General features: G+C 43.1%; 1 protein-coding gene across 1 annotated transcript; it reads right to left on the minus strand.

The window, feature by feature from the left end:
- Positions 1-1,082: 1,082 nt before the first annotated feature.
- On the minus strand, positions 1,083-2,447 carry LOC130994173 (uncharacterized). Its single transcript, XM_057919206.1, has 2 exons — positions 2,163-2,447; positions 1,083-2,042 (listed from the first exon to the last, which is right to left on the minus strand). The coding sequence occupies exons 1-2, from the start codon at positions 2,445-2,447 to the stop codon at positions 1,083-1,085; spliced, it is 1,245 nt and encodes a 414-aa protein (XP_057775189.1).
- Between the last annotated feature and the right edge of the window lie 14,092 nt (positions 2,448-16,539).

A 16,539-nucleotide genomic window follows, 5' to 3' on the forward strand; every position in this document is an offset into this window, starting at 1 on the left:
TCCATCATGGGTTTATTCACTCGTATCTCTATTTAAAAGACAATTTGTCTTATCTGCTCATAAAAAAAAAAGTTTCGTATTTCGACATCTCAGTACTCTCTATAGTGTTAAGACACTATCTCACAACATGAGGAAAAGTACGGGGTGTTACAATCATTCACTACTTGATTCCTTTCTGGCGCAAACTTTCTCCGTTTTTGCTTCCTCGGCGGGTAATCCGGGGCGACCTGCAATCTGTGAACAATAATATTATGGTCAATCCCCGTCATGTCCTCATAGGACCAAGCGAAACAATCGTAATAATCAGATAGGAAGTTGATAAGCTTCTCTCTGAGCTATGGTCCGAGTTGTGCTCCTATCCGGACTTTGTGGTCTGAAAAGCTTGTATAAATTTGAACTTCATCTATCTCCACCATCTCCTCCTCGATCAGGCTGCGCGGTCTCTTCGTTCGTACAGCTCGATTATGGTGCTCCATCTGCTGATTTATGTCTTGAGTGCACTGCAGAGTATCATTCGGGTGTTCCTGTTCACCCATGGGTTTTGTTTGACGAACATGGTTGAGTGACTCCGGTGACCTTCCCGGCATAATCGACTGGTTTGCCGTACATTGTTTATTAATCTTCGAGCAAGACGGAGCTTCTTGCTGTAGTTGCTATAAGGGCGGGCTTTTTGCTTTCATAGTGGTTTGGTAGCACACCCTGGAGTCCTTCTGTTCTCCATTGATCTCCTTAATTCCCCACTTGGTTGGAAATCGTATGATTTGATGATAGGTGGATGGTACTGCCTCCATTTCGTAGATCCACGAACGGCCTAGGATGACGTTGTATGCGGACGGGGCGTCTACTATGAGAAATTAATCTAGTGGATAGGTTGACTCCTTCTGCGTAGACGGGAAGATCGATCTCTCCTATAGTAGTCGTGTTCTCACCACTGAAGCCCACGAGCACGGCAGCCTTCTTGATTAGTTTAGACTCGCCCAAACCCATCTCCCTTATGCACTGTAAAACAGAATATTGGCAGAGCTACCATTGTCTATTAGCACACGCTTAGTTAAATAGTTAGCAATGTAAATGGAAATAACTTAAGCATCATGATGAGGGTGTAGAAGCTTGTCTGATTCGGATGCTGCAAAACTGATTGTTAGAGTTGGATCCGTTGGTCCCACTTTGCCTGAAGTTCCTGATTTACTTGATCTAGCCTGTCTAGTGTGTCTCTTCGCGGCTGAGTGAGTGACTCCGCTGACTTCGGAACCTCCAAATATTACGTTCACAGTTATCTCATGATGTGGTGGGCTTGGCGGGGCATCGTCCCTGTGCTTTTCTGTTCTTTTCCTTGCCTGTTGCAGGGTCTGTCTGCCTTTGTCGGTCAAATGATCGGTGAGGTGCCCTTTTTTCAATAAGTTTGCCACCTCCAGTCTGAGCGCAATGCATACATCCGTGTGGTGACCGTGGTCACTATGGAAATCACACCATTTTGATCTGTCTCTTTGGTCGGGAGGAGCTCTCATTTTCTCCAGCCATCTGACTTTATCGCCAAGGTTCATCAAAGCTGTTACAGCCTCCACGGGTGAAATGGACAGAAGGTATTCTGGGAGTTTCGCTCTTTCACGCGGGCGCGTACTTGGCGCTTGATCGTAATCCCTTCGCCCTTTGTTTCCTCTTTGAGGAGTGTAGGGCTCAGTTCGTCTGTCACGACTGTCACGGCCGGACCTCCTGTCTACCCTGTAGTCTCTTTCAGGTCTCTCTGGCGGGAAGACTCTCTGCCTGTTGTACTGGTCCTCCTCCCATTTAATTTGAGCCCAAGCCTGGATCAACATGTCTTCCATGGTCTTGCATGGATACTTTGTAAGGGTCTTGTATAAGTCTGATCCTAGCAGAAGGCCCTTACGGAAGGTCGTGACGGCGGTTTGTTCGCTGCAGTTGGTGATTGATACTTTCTCTTTGTTGAAGCGTCCGATGTAGTCCCGAAGAGGTTCGTCATGCCTTTGGACAATAGCGTACAAGTCTTCTGAGATTTTTTCTAATTTCCTGCTGCTTGCATACTATTGAACAAAAACATCTGTTAGTTGAGCAAAAGAACTAATTGAATTATTAGGAAGATTCGTATATCACTGGAGGGCCAGTCCTTTTAGGCTAGAACCGAACCCCTTACACATGCATGCCTCCCTCATGTCACGAGGAATAGCAACGGTGAACATTCTTTGACGGTATTGAGCTATATGGTCGTCTAGGTCGGATACGCCGTCAAACCTCTTCATGTGTGGAAAGATGAACTTCCTGGGCATCTCCACCAAAGCTATCTTATCCACGAAAGGGGAGTCGGCGTAACAACTCTCTGCACTTTTCTTTATCGGAGCCGAAACTCCTGGGATTCGTTGAATGATGGCCTCCATATCTGCCAACCTTCTAGCCAAGGCGGGATCCAAGTTCTGGTGGGTGCTGAACATGCCATGTCGACCCTGATCGCCAGGGGGTGGTTGATCTTACGTGCTGCCATTCTGACCGGCTAGACCTACTCGCCTTGGTCCCTCTGGTTGACCCGTAGGGGCGTCACGCATGAGAACATCTTTGTGTGGTCGTGTTGGCGCTGCATGCCCAGGGGTGATATCGGTCCGACCTAACGGGGTAGACTGGTCCATTCCCCCATTTGCCATGTTGGCCTGGGTTAGGGAACCCGTTACGTTTGTCACGGTTGTTCCGGGCGTCTGATCTAGGGTGCGGGTTTCACCTGCATTCACGAGAAGGGTACCCAGGTTATGATGGATAGTCTCCGATCTATTATTCCTTACCGATGGTGAAGGGTCATCTGGGCTGATCTCAATTCCATGGGGTGTGAGTGGGATATCCTCTATGTCCACCATGGGGTTGACAGGACCTCGGAATCGGTTAACACGGAGTGTTTGGATTTGAGGAGGAGTCTAGATCTGGGCGAAAGCATTCAACCGAGCGAGTAGTTTCGCATTCTATTTTTCCAATAAGAGCCTACTCTCTCGTTCTTGCGTAATTTGATCGGCCAAAGCGGAGATCCGGGCATTCACCTCCGCCTGGGCAAGCAACTCCGATTGGGTTGAACCCCATTGGTCCGAGGTATTGTTCGGGTCGTGAGCATCATTCGGAGTACTCATGGATTAACTTTAGCACACCTTGTCGGAATTCTTTGATTGCTAGGGCCCCACGGTGGGCGCCAAATTGTAGGGGGTGAATCCGACAATTACAGAAGTGACGTCAGTCACGTCTGGATCGACGGGCACTAGCAACCTGAAACCACAAGCAATGTTAGAGCCCTCCGAAGAGCACCGGTGGGGGTGTCGATGGAAGGGCCTCCGACGCTCAAGTCAGTAAATTGATATAAATAATAACGTAAATAACATAATGACAATAATTAAACGATGGAGATGAGATAGAGAAAAGATAGTAATAAGGGAGTTCTCCGGATGATCGGGATGATCCAATAGTCGGAGGCAGAGCTAATGAGCGATATGGATCAAGGGGCGACGGATGTCCGGGCTAGCGGGGCTAGTCGGATGATCGGAACCCTAGAAAGTTGTGCGTGTAGGCGGAACGGAAGAACGAGGAGAGCAGGAGATAACGAGAGTCAGTGATTGTGAGTGCAAGAATGAGTGTTCGTGGCGGCGGGCTTTGATTGTGTTAGTGAAGTAGTATATATAGGTTATGGGCCTGCTGGGAGGCGACTAGGGTTAGGGCTTTTTGGAATGCTCTTTGAAACCCTAGCGGTTCCGATTTCTTAGGAAACGATCTTCCGCGACTCTCGTCTGACCTAGTCGCCAAGTAGTTGTTGAGTTTAGGGTTTTCCCTAGTGGGTTTACGTATTTATCGCATATGGGCCCACTTTGGACCTTGTGTCATGAATGTGGTGTGGATCGTTTTACCGGGCTGGCCTGTTGGGCCGAACTGACGTACGTGTCACCGAGCTGCTCTGCTCTGGTTTCCAGATCTGCTATGGAACTTATCTCTGCTCTAGAGTCCGCTCTGCTCTGCCAGGGCATGTTGGCTCTGCTCTGCTCTGGCATTCTGCTCTGCTCTGCCAGGGCGTGTTTGCCCTGCTCTGCTCGGGCATGTCTGCTCTGCTCTGCCAGGGCATGTTTGCTCTGCTCTGCTCAGGCATGTCTGCTCTGCTCTGGCATTCTACTCTGCTCTGCCTGGGCATGTCTGCTCTGCTCTGCCAGGGCATGTTTGCTCTGCTCTGCTCGGGCATGTCTGCTCTGCTTTGGCATTCTACTCTGCTCTGCCTGGGCATGTCTGCTCTGCTCTGCCTGGGCATGTCTGCTCTGCTCTGCCAGGGCATGTTTACTCTGCTCTGGCATTATACTCTGCTCTGCTCGGGCACGTCTGCTCTGCTCTGGCATTCTACTCTGCTCTGCTAGGGAATGTTTGCTCTGTTCTGCCAGGGCATGTTTGCTCTGCTCTGGCATTATACTCTGCTATGCTTGGGCATGTCTGCTCTGCTCTGGCATTCTACTCTGCTCTGCCAGGGCGTGTTTGCTCTGTTCTGCTAGGGCATGTTTGCTCTGCTCTGGCATTATACTCTGTTCTGCTCGGGCATGTCTGCTCTGCTCCGAAGTCCGCTCTGCTCTGTCTGCCGAGACGAGCTGGGCTGGCCCGTTAGGTCATATAGTTTTGGTTCATACAAATTTCACCCATTACAATGACTAACAAATTTCAAATGTCCATGATGAGAGAAATGAATTTCTTTCTTGGATTACAAGTCAAGCAGACCAGCGAATGAATACTGATCAATCAATCAAAGTACGCCAAAGAACTGATCGCCAAGTTCGGTATTCAGCACATGAAATCAGTCAAGATCCCACTGAACACAAATTGGAAAGTTGATCTAGGATTCGAAGGAAAATCTGTATCTTCAACAAAATATAGAGAAATTATTGGATCTTTGCTGTATTTGACTGCGAGCAGACCAGATATCGCGTATGTAGTCGGGGATTGTGCAAGATATCAGTCAGATCCAAAGGAAGCTCATATGGATGCTGCAAAATGAATTTTACGATATCTCAAAGGCACACCCAACTTAGGACCATGGTACGCAGCTGACGATGACTTCAAGCTCACCGGATATTCAGACTCAGATTTTACAGGATGCAAAATTGATCGTAAATCAACTTCGGGAACTTGTCAATTCCTAGGCAACAAGCTCATCTCTTGGTTTTCAAAGAAGCAGACTTCAGTCGCCACCTCCACAACGGAAGCTGAATATGTTGCTGCAGGAAGCTACATATTTTCCTTCTGATCCTGGATCAACTTTGCAGTTTGTGTTCATTGGAATCTTGACTGATTTCATGTGCTGAATACCGAACTTGGCGATCAGTTCTTTGGCGTACTTTGACTGATTGATCAGTATTCCTTCGTTGGTCTGCTTGACTTGTAATCTAATAAAGAAATTCATTTCTCCCATCATGGACATTTGAAACTTGTTAGTCATGATATCAGAAAACTTGTTGCACATGCGTTCGGATTTGGATCCGGAGATTATGTCATCGACATAGATCGGAACAAGTAGTAGATCTTCTCTTTCTTTGAGAGTGAACAATGTTTTGTCCATAGATCCTTTCTTGAAACCTTGTTCAACAAGATACTCAGAGAGAGTATCATACCATGCTCTTGGTGCTTGTTTCAAGGCATAGAGCGCTTTCTTCAGTTTGTACACCTTTTCTGGTCCTGCAATCTCAAAACCTGGAGGTTGTTCCACGTAGACTTCATCGGTGAGCACTCCATTGAGAAATGCACACTTCACATCCATTTGTTGTACCTTGAATCCTTTGTGAGCTGCGAAGGCTAAGAAGAGTCTAAATGCTTCCAATCTGGCAACTGGGGCAAAAGTCTCATCGTAGTCGATTCCTTCTTCTTGACTGTAACCTTTTGCTACTAGCCTTGCTTTGTTTCTCACAACATTTCCTTCTTCGTCTTTCTTGTTTTTGAAAATCCATTTCAAATCAATCACCTTTGCATCGTCTGGTCGATCCACAAGCTCCCAAACTGAATTCCGATTGAATACATTGAGTTTTTCTTGCATTGCGATGACCCATTGAGTGGACTTCAGGGATTCTTCGACGTCCTTGGGCTCTGTAGATGATTGAAAACAGCTGAAGTTCTTATCTTCGTTGATGCAGTTCTGGTTGATATCAAATACGAGATTGCACATTGGTCTTCGAGTCTTTACACCGTCTTATGGTTCTCCAATGATATTCTCCTTTGAATGGAGTTCAAATCATCGTCGATAATTCTTGATCTCTTCTGGTGATGGTGGAGGTTCTTCAGTCAGAATGGTTCTGAATTGTTGAGCATTTTCTTGAGCTGGGGAGTGTGGAACTGGGGTTGTTTTAGCAGGTTCAACTTGTTCTTTGGCAACTGGAATTCCCCCTTGACTGATGCCATCTGTTGTGGCTCCAGTCTGAGCTTCAGACATTTGACTGATCTTCTGATATTGAAGCTTTTCAGTATCTTCTTCTTTTCTTGGTCCCCACACCAAGACTGTAGAAGGTTCGGTGTTGTTTATTTCAGTTCTGGAAATTTCAGTGTTCTCAACACTTCTTTCAGTTTCCTGTTTCCTGAAATCATCAGTAGACTCATCAAAAACAATATGTGGTGTTTCTTCAATATTTGATAGGCTTTGCTGGATCGTTCAGTTCCAGAGTATCCAAGAAAGATTCTTGGATCAGCCTTGCTATCAAATATGTTTAATCTCCTCTTGTCATTGTTGTGGATGAAACACCTAGAACCGAAAGCATGAAAATATGAGATTGAAGGCTTCCTGTTCTTCCATAGCTCGTATGGGGTTTTCCCATGTCTTTAAGTGAGGAAGGAGCGATTTTGCATGTAGCATGCGTTGTTGACTGCTTCGGCCAAAAACTTCAAAGAGAGTTTTGATTCGGCTAGCATCGTCCTTGCTGCTTCCTTCAAAGACCTGTTTCTTCTTTCTGCTACTCCGTTTTGTTGAGGAGTCCTTGCCGCAGAAGTTTGATGACTGATTCTTTGTTCCTCACAATAGTCACGAATGACAGTATTGAGGAATTCAGTCCCTCGATCTGATCTGATGCTGATGATGTTGACTTCCTTTTCAACACTTAGTCTTTTCAGCAGCTTTGGCAATTCACACAGTGTTTCTCTCTTGGTGTATAGAAAGATAACCCAAGTATATCGTGAATAATCATCCACGACAACTAAGGTATACTTTCTACCGTTGTAACTTCTGGGAGAGATTGGGCCAAACAGATCCATGTTAAGTAGTTGAAGAATTCTTTCAAAGGAGTGTCCTGTCTTTGACTTGAATGACATCCTTGTCTGCTTTCCTCTTTGACATGCTTCATCTTGCTTCTTCTGGAACACAATAGAAGGTAAACCTTCTACCAGTTGATGCCTAGCAAGTTTGTTGATTGTTTTGAAGTTGAGGTGGTTGAGTCTCTTGTGCCACAGCCAGTTGAGCTCCGAGCTGCTTTTGCTGATGAGACATGTTTCTGGGAGGGCTATCTTCCCATGAGACGACGTAGAGACTTCCTTGTCTGATCCCTCTCAGAACCACCTTTCTTTGACTGTTTCTGACAGTGAATTCATCCTTTTTGATCTTCACTGCGAAACCGCTGTCACAAAATTGACTCACAAACAATAAATTATGTTTTAGTCCAGAAAAATAGCAAACATTATTGATACTGGCGTTACCCATGACGAGCACACCATATCCTGTTGTTTCTCTGATTGAGTTGTCTCCGAATGCAACTTTTGATCCAACTTTCTCAACATATTGAGGTAGATATTCTTTGTAGCCCGTCATGTGCTTCGAACAGCCGCTATCCAGATACCATGTTCTGATTGAGGCTTTAACTTCTTCCTTCTTTTTGTGTTTCCTGTTATTGACCTGCAAGGAATAGTTAATTTAGGTACCCAATTAATGTTTGGGTCCTTCATTGTGAGCTCGTGTTCCTTTTGGAACCCATATCTGCTTCAGAACTGATCTTGATCCTGATCTCTTGCGCTTTGCTGTTTGTCTGACTGAAGTAGTCGGTGCTTCAGTCGGCACATGATCAATCTTCTGTTGAGAACCTCACTCTTGTATCTGGTGAGTTGTTGAGGTCTTCTTTGCTCTACAGAGTATCTCCCTTGAGATACGTGAGTCATCCTTGACTGATGGAGACTTGACTGATATTGTGGAATATGAGTCATATGAAGTCCAGTTGCTTGTCGTCGTGATTGGCGTTTGGCTCGTCTGGACCTATCAAGGCTTTGTCTCCATGGATGTTGTTCTCTTCGGAACTGAACTGATTTCAGTTTCTGACTGATGTTGTTGTTCTTCCCCCTGGACTGGTGAGGAAGATTCTTCTTGAGTCCTGATGTTCCTTGCCCAATCTTTGACTGAAATCTGCTTTCCAGTCTTCTCAGTAGGATGAACTGGTTGGGGCCTCCTTGGCTCGTCGGTAGCTTTGTGGAGGAGGAACATTCGTTCTTGCCATCAGCTTGCGATTTTTAATTTCGTCCATATCATGATCTCGTGATTCTTCTAAAGTGACATCTGTTTCTTCGATCATGATATTCTTTCCTTTATCAGTTGGAGCAACCTTTCCTCCGATGCTTTCAACGAGGCCTTTTGAAGGAAAGTTGGTTATCATGGGAGACTTCATCATTCAGTCCTTGACTGTTTCTGCCAATTTTTTATTGAGCCTGTTGATTTCATGAGATGCTCTGTCACACTCTAAATTAGAAACTCTGAGTTTCTCTTCCAGTCGATTGTTCTCTATGATCAGTTGATCAAGACAAGTTTCATCCAAAAAGTAGATGATTGTCTGATTCTTGGCTCGTTCATCATTGATCTCCTTTTCCATTTTCTGATTCTGCTTGTGGAGATCTTCGAACATTTTCCTTAACTGATAGTGATCAGTCATGAGCTGATCGAACTCGTCAGTTTCATCGGCTGAGATTTCTCCAGATTCTGAAGGATCTCCTGAAAACACCAGGGAGTTATCAGTATAAAGAGTTTTTGAGTGAGAGTTTACCTATGGGCCGTTCATTTCATTGTCGTAGCTGTTGTCGGCCACGCTTTCGGTTTCGTTGGCCATTAGGGCTTGGCTCTCATCATCCGAGCTGGTAGAGTTGAAGTCGGATGATTCTGATGCTTCTTCGGAAGATCCTGCATCGTCAGTAACCATCGCTTTCTTCTTCTCATATTTGCGATCTTTCTTGGCTTTCAGCTCCTTGCGCTCAGACTGAGTCAGTTCAGGGCATTCAGTTCGAAAGTGCCCTTTCTTTTTGCATCCAAAGCATTCCACATCTTTCAAGTCGAAAGCGGTTGATTTTCTTTCTCCGCTTCTGTCAGTGGAATATCTGGACTTGCTTTCTCTTTCCTTTCCTTTGTAGTGCGGCTTGTGGAACCTCCTGTACTTGCGAAATTTGGACTCCATTTTGTTGAATCTTTCAGTCAACAAAGCATATTGACTGAAGAAATCTTCAGGCTTGAGTTCCGTTGGTTCATTTGTGTGCTTCTTGCTTTCTTTTGCTGATGCTTTCAGTACTGCTCCTTTTGAGGTTGATGGACCATCTTCGTCTGATCCTCCTGCCCTCTTGATTCCAAGATTCCTCTGGATGTCAAACTCATTAGCCAAGAGGTTAGAAAAGAGCTTGTTTGTCGGGAGCTGACTGAATCCAGGCTTGTTCTGATGAGCAACATAATAGATCTGCCAATCTCCACACGGAAGTGCTCGAAGAATCTTCAAGTTGATTTCTCGTTGAGTGTACTTGTCCTTCGAGATGGATTGAACTTCATTCAAGATCTGGTTGAATCTGAGTTCCATCTCGTCGACAGATTCTTTCTTGAGCATGAGGAAGGAGTAGAATTTCTGGCAAGCTATGGATAGCTTGTTCTCCTTTATTTCCTCGGATCCGATGCACATTCTTTCAAGAATGTCCCACATCTCCTTTGCAGTTTTGCACTTGATGATCTTGGTGACATGCTTGTCTGGAACTGTGCCGGAGATGATGCTTTTGGCGAGGTTATCTAGCTCATCTTGCTTCCTTTCTTCTGTGGTGAAGTTTGTCTTCTGCTTGATCTGGACCTCATAGTATGGATCCCGAGCTGGGTCAACAGGAACTCTTTTGACAATTTCGATGATGATAATTGGTTCGTTGGTGATGACTTCCACATTCGGCAATGCTGTGCGGTGAGGAAGCTTTCAAGCCGAAACTTCCATATGTCGTATTTTTTAATACTAAACATAGGTAGAGAGGATATTCTATTGTGGTTAGTCTCCATCAAAAAAGAAAGAACAGGTAACAACAGATAAGCCAAATAGCAAGCACTTTTTGAAAGAGAAAAGTTTTCGAGACCTTTAAGAAAAAGGATCTAGTTCAATTAGAACCTAATCAGAAACAGAATTGTTCTTGCGAACAACCTGCTCTGATACCAATTGTTAGGTCCGGAGGGTCTCGAATAGGTGTATGGGCGGGGGGAATACACCTATAGGCTATTTTTCAAAACAATCAATCAAGATCTCAATACAGAGATCAAAGGTGAAACTACAAACACAAACTCAGACACCTGTTTACAGAAAAGAGTTTTGACCAAAATAGGATTGACGACTGATACTGAAAGACTATTCAGTAAGGAGTTATCAGTTAAGTCACAAGTACTTAACTGATGCACGTAAGGCTTCAGTCGAATTTGATAAACATAGATGTTATAAATCTTACTGACTATCAGAAGATAGATCAGTCAGACTGATAACACATGCAGCGGAAATCTTTTGTTTTGCAATAGCCTTTTGGGTTGAGCACGTTGTTAGTCTTAAATTTCTCTTTGCTATTAATCAGTTTTCAGTTTATGAAAGAAAGAGCACAAGTAACAAATTAAATACTGAAAGCTGTAAATAACACAGAGATTTTTACGTGGTTCGGAAAATATTTCCTACATCCACAGTCGGTTGATCAGACCAACAACTTCACTCTGCAAGTGCTTACGGGTGCACTGCAAACCGATGCTTGTGCTTACGGGTGCACAACAAATCGAACCGTGTGCTTGCGGGTGCACACAACCGAAACAACTGAAGATCCAATCTTCATTACCAACACACCTTGTTAGATTTCTCACTCCTAGCACGAACTGGCACTAGGATCTCACGGAGTCAGAGTACCTTCCTGAACTCCTTTACAACTCAAACACTCGATTCTATCGGTCGAAGGGAGGTTTGAAATCTTGCCAACTAAACTTCAAAGAACAAGTTCTTTGGAGTTAGTTTGACCTAGGCTTTGGATATACAAGGTTTTCCTAAGGTCTAAGAGAATATATATAATCAGCAGTGACTGATTTTTGGCTTTAGGATTCTCTTCTTCGATTCAAGCTTTGGGGAATTTGAGCTTTGGCTGAGAGGCAATTTTGACAGAGCTTCTGCTTATGTTGTTGAATCGGTGAAGATTGAAGTGATCCTCGAGCTCTACTTATAGGAGAAGTCTTGAATAGATCCGTTGGCGGAGAAGGTCTTCAACATTTCTTCTGTTATAGAGTAATTTGAACTTGGGCTGAGGCTTCAATCTTCGAGGTTCCTCTTGTTTGGTGAGAACGACTATGTTGAAGAGCAAGAGATGCGACGTCTCTGATAAAGTAGTCACCAAATAGGAATGACCTCTGCAGACAAGGGACGATCCTGAGATCTCTGTATTTAATGCGGCTGTACTTCTGAAGTATGTGGGTTCTTTTAAACGTTGGAGGTTCAGTCCGAGGAAGAATGTTTAACTGATACTTGACTTTAGTATCAGTCCGCTGATTCCACGTGGCACGCATTAAGTAATCAGTTCAAGACTGATTCTTCGACTGATACTTTAGTCGGCAACTTCAGTCTTCAGTCTTCAGAACAGCAACTAAACTAGAAAAGAACTCTAACACTTGAGTTCGAGCAGTTTCTAGTCTATTACAAATGAAACCTATGGATTTTGGTATCATCAAAACAAGGATTATGATATTCCATTAAGTTCCCAACAAGCTCCTAAGAATCTTATCATATTCTAGAGATTCTAAGGAAAACCGTAGCCTAAGCAACTTGTTTGGAGCCGTTAGATCAGATTTTATTGCATTTAAATGATCCTTGATCAGCCCAGATTTTATCCACCTGCCTATTAAGCTTTTACTGCATCCAATCTCACATGCTAGCCTTCTAATGGTAGATCTTTTTGTCAAGTCTAAGCTAGCAATCAATTGTAAATCAATTTCTTCAAGTTTTCTCCTTGGTGTTAACATTTTACGACTCAAAGAACTAATTACCTCACCACGTTCATTTTGTTTTTTTGCAGCTGCCCAAAGTCGACTAATGGTTCTTCGCAAACTGCTCCACTTTTGAACCGCTGTCGTCAGCTTGCCTCTACTCGGTTTTCCATTTTTGCTACCTTCAAGAAGGAATTGGAGGATGGCTGCTCTCTCAAAGGAAGAAAGATCTTTTCTTCTAGCTATCTTGCAGCTGTTGTTTTTATTTTAGGATTTAGGTTTCAAATGTTGTAGGAAATGAAATGTATGCCCTATTTATAAAGGGCTTTACTTTCTGTCCATTTCAAAAATTGTGGGAAATTTGAAAAATTATGAAATTTTTAATGAAAGAGCAGATTCAGTTTACAATTTTGCAAATGTGGCGCCATTTTGTTAAATTTCATTTTTCAGATTTCGGTTTTTGGAGTATGTGCATCAGTTTTTAGGTGATTGAATTTTTGGTATATTGCGATTTTTAGAAATATGTTTCGAATGATTGTAGGAAATTAAATGATTTATTTAATTACAGATTATTAAAAATAAAATTAATAAAGAAAAAAATAAAGTCTTTTTTGATATTGATAAAATAGAAATAATTATTAATCCCTTAATCACAAACTTAAACATGAGGACCACACTCTTTATTTTGCTTACTTCATTCTCCTTAATCTTCGTGCCGAAAAGAAACGTGCCATGAATAGTGGAATGGATGGAGTATTAGTTGAAGTATTGATATTTGTCATATTAATAACATTAAATGTCCATAATGACTTTATTCGATTTAAAGGTTGACTTCGCTTTAAGCTTGTTGAATTCAGGGTTGACGTGACATAGTGAGTTTGAGCATGTGTCAGCTTCAGATCCTTTAGTCAGTCAGCTTGAGTAGACTGATGCTTCCATAAGTTCGCGTTTCATGCTTAGCAAAGTTTTTGTGTTGGTAGTCTGGGACGAACCCGATCAGCTTGGCCGTATCAAACTGGAATCTCTTCATCAGTCCAGTTCTCCTCATTAGCTAGATCGTCTATTGGATTTCCTTTGCAATTTGATCTTCTGCTGGGATTTCAGCAGCATTTGACTTCTTCATATGATTTCTCCAAGTCATTTCTTCTTAGACTTAGATTTTACTGCATTTCAGCTGGGAATTTTCCTATCCTTCAACTAATTTTGGTCATTATCGGGATTCACTTCGTTGGGTTTTGGTATTAATTAAAACATAAAATTTACTCAATAACTATTGTGTAAAATATCTAAATGGTGAAAAGATAAGTAGTACTTCCTTCGTCCCAATTTAATAGACCTTGCCTGAGCACGAATACTAAGAAATGAATGATCTATAATAAAACAAGAGAGAGAAAATAACTTTTATTGAGAATTTATATTTGTCAAAAAAAGTAGGAAAGAGAAATGAAGATATTCCTTTTTAAATGAGGAGAGATCTAATTATATGTGGCCACAATGATATATAATGTAAATAATGAGTTATGTGAGGTTATTTGTTATGTGTTGACTTTACTATTGAAATGAGATATCCAAATAAGAAAACGTGGTTTACTGAATTGGGACAGGGAGAGTATTTACCTATATTTTGATATAGTGTGTAAACACACACTTTATATTTAATTTAACAAATACAAAATTATGTACAACTTCAGTATTTGTAAATCAAATGCATTTGTAAGAGTTGTTATCTCTATTTGATTATCTGATTTTTCTCTTCAAGTTGATTCTCGGACGAGCTTTGAGTAGTCCTTGAGATTTGTTGGATAAATATGCCTATGATCTTCTTGGACTTAATTTTCAAGCTTTATGACATCAATGCGAAGGGCCATCACCTTATTTTCAGATTTAACGTTGGACTTGACTTCAGCTTTAAGCTTTATAACGTTGATGCAAAAGGTCTTCGCCTTGTTTCTGAATCGAAAGTTGGACTTAATTTGAGCTTTGGGCTTTATAATATTAATGTGGAGGGTCTTCATATTGTTTCCAGATCGAATGTTAAAACTGATTTGAGCTTTGGACTGCTTCCACGAAGAATGTCTCGAACCTCAATAAGACACCTTAAATTAATTAAATGACGATTATATTAAAAAGAAAAACCTAAAACAACCCTTGAAAGCACAAAAGAGCAGACTAAGGGTCGGCCTCATTAAAACCTTGCTAAGGAGAACCCAGTGGGAAAACCCTTAGCAAGGAAAAAGAGTACCCGTCTAATGAACACAAATCTAACGAAAAGAAAAGCAACGAAGGGTGGATTAACTTCAGGAACTCCGGCCTAACCATCGCCCCTAAGTTAATCTTGACACCTTTGCCGCTAAAAACCTCCGAAAGGAAAAAGCAGTAACACCCCATAAAAACTGAAAAAGCCAAAGCAAGACTAATACTCAGGAAGAAACTGGGCTAAATAACCCATCACCAATTGCACAACGACAATCCAATTGGTGATAACAAAACCCCCGACCAATGAACAACCAAACCATCGTCGGGCAACCAACGGAGATCGACCACAACAGCCCCAGGCACGAGCGCACCCGCCGCCTGCAAAATAGCTGCAGTTCGCTCCAAACACCCCCGCCTCCCTGGAAAACTGACGCCAAAACGCCGCCTTGTTCCCAAGCTTATTCCCATTTCCACACCCCAACCAACTGCAGCAGACCAGTCCAGCCAAACCAAAAACCATGCCAAGTGCACACAAACTGTTTGCTAGAAGACCCCAACGAAAGAACCAGTAGATCCAACCAAAAAACACCCGCAAAAAACAAGCAGCTGATAAAACTCCACTCAACCCTAACTCGCACACCCCCATGGCTGTCAGCGAGCCATTCTAACGTACGAGTGAGTCGACATGTCCAAACGGGCAGCATACTTAATCTCAACAATTTCGTGAGGCCACCACCCCACAACACGATCATGATTCGCCATAATATCGACCAATTTATTTCCTTCACGATAAATATGAGTCACATGCAGCCTAAACGACTCCAACAAACCCAAAACATTCTGCCACAATGCAAAAAAACGCCAAGGAACATTTTTGGAACGCGCTTGAAGAAGAGCCACAACATAAGAAGAATCAGACTCCACCCAAAGATGATTCCAGCCCCTCGCGTGCGCAATTCTAATGGCCGAAATGACCGCCATCAACTCCGCTTCAAACGCAAAACCCACCCCATGCTTGAAATAAAAGCATCCTCTCACCCAACCCCAATTATCACGAAAGACACCGCTCGAACCAATAGCGCCAGGCGCCCCCCGAGCAAAGCCGTCCATGTTAACTTTTATCCACGGCGCCACCGGAGGCCACCAACTAACCGAGAGCAGCTCCAAAAGGGGAGCAGCTCTGCCTTTGACACCGATATTGCACAACACCACGTAATAAGACCAAACATTATGCATACTACCCAAGTGCTTGAAATTCAAATCCATCTCAAGAAAAGAAACTTTCACAACATGAAGGACCTGTTTATAGCAAAAGTGCTTGTTATCAAAGATGCAACTATTCCTTTGCACCCAAATCGCCCAAATCAAAGTGATGATGCCCACTTTCCAAAGCTTATTAATCTGCGAGCTCAACTTTCGGTTCCAGGCGACCACCATGAAGCTTTGAATGTCCAGCTCCTGAAGACCGTGAGAGAAGTCGAACCAATTCAAAAAAATAGCCCAAGCTTGCTGAACCATCGCGCAATTCCAGAAGATATGCTACGTCGTCTCCACGTTCCTTTTACAGATCGGACACCAATTAGGTGTAATAAGACCATGTCGAATAAGACGGTCATAAGTTGGCATTCGGTCATGAAGAAGGCACCAGCACACCAAAGATCTCCTTAGCGGGATGAACGGTTCCCAAATCCACGAGCCCCAATAGACTTTAGGAAACTTATGACCATGATGAGCAAACGCAAGCACCGAAGTAACCTTACCTTCAAGAGAAGGCTTCCAGAATCTCGTGTCATCACCACCAATCGGAAGCAGTAGAATATCACAAACTATTTGCGGAAAAGAGTTAACAAAAGCTTGGGTAAAGTGCCACACCCCATCGAAGAAGTAGTCCGCCACAGTCTGATTAAGATAATCTCTCAAAAAGAAAGGAACGCCACATTTATCAACCAACCTATACCCTAGCCAGTCATCAAGCCAAAAGAAAGTAGAAGCCCCATTGCCAATGTAGCTAAAAGAATTTGAAACCAGCTCACTAATCTCCTCTCGAATTCCCATCCAAACTGTGGAAGGAGCCACGCTGTTCACCTGACAGCACTGAGTTAAATAACGTCTTTTCATAATATCATAACCAA

The sequence above is a fragment of the Salvia miltiorrhiza genome, chromosome 7, assembly GCF_028751815.1.
Source record: "Salvia miltiorrhiza cultivar Shanhuang (shh) chromosome 7, IMPLAD_Smil_shh, whole genome shotgun sequence".
NCBI lineage: Eukaryota > Viridiplantae > Streptophyta > Magnoliopsida > Lamiales > Lamiaceae > Salvia > Salvia miltiorrhiza.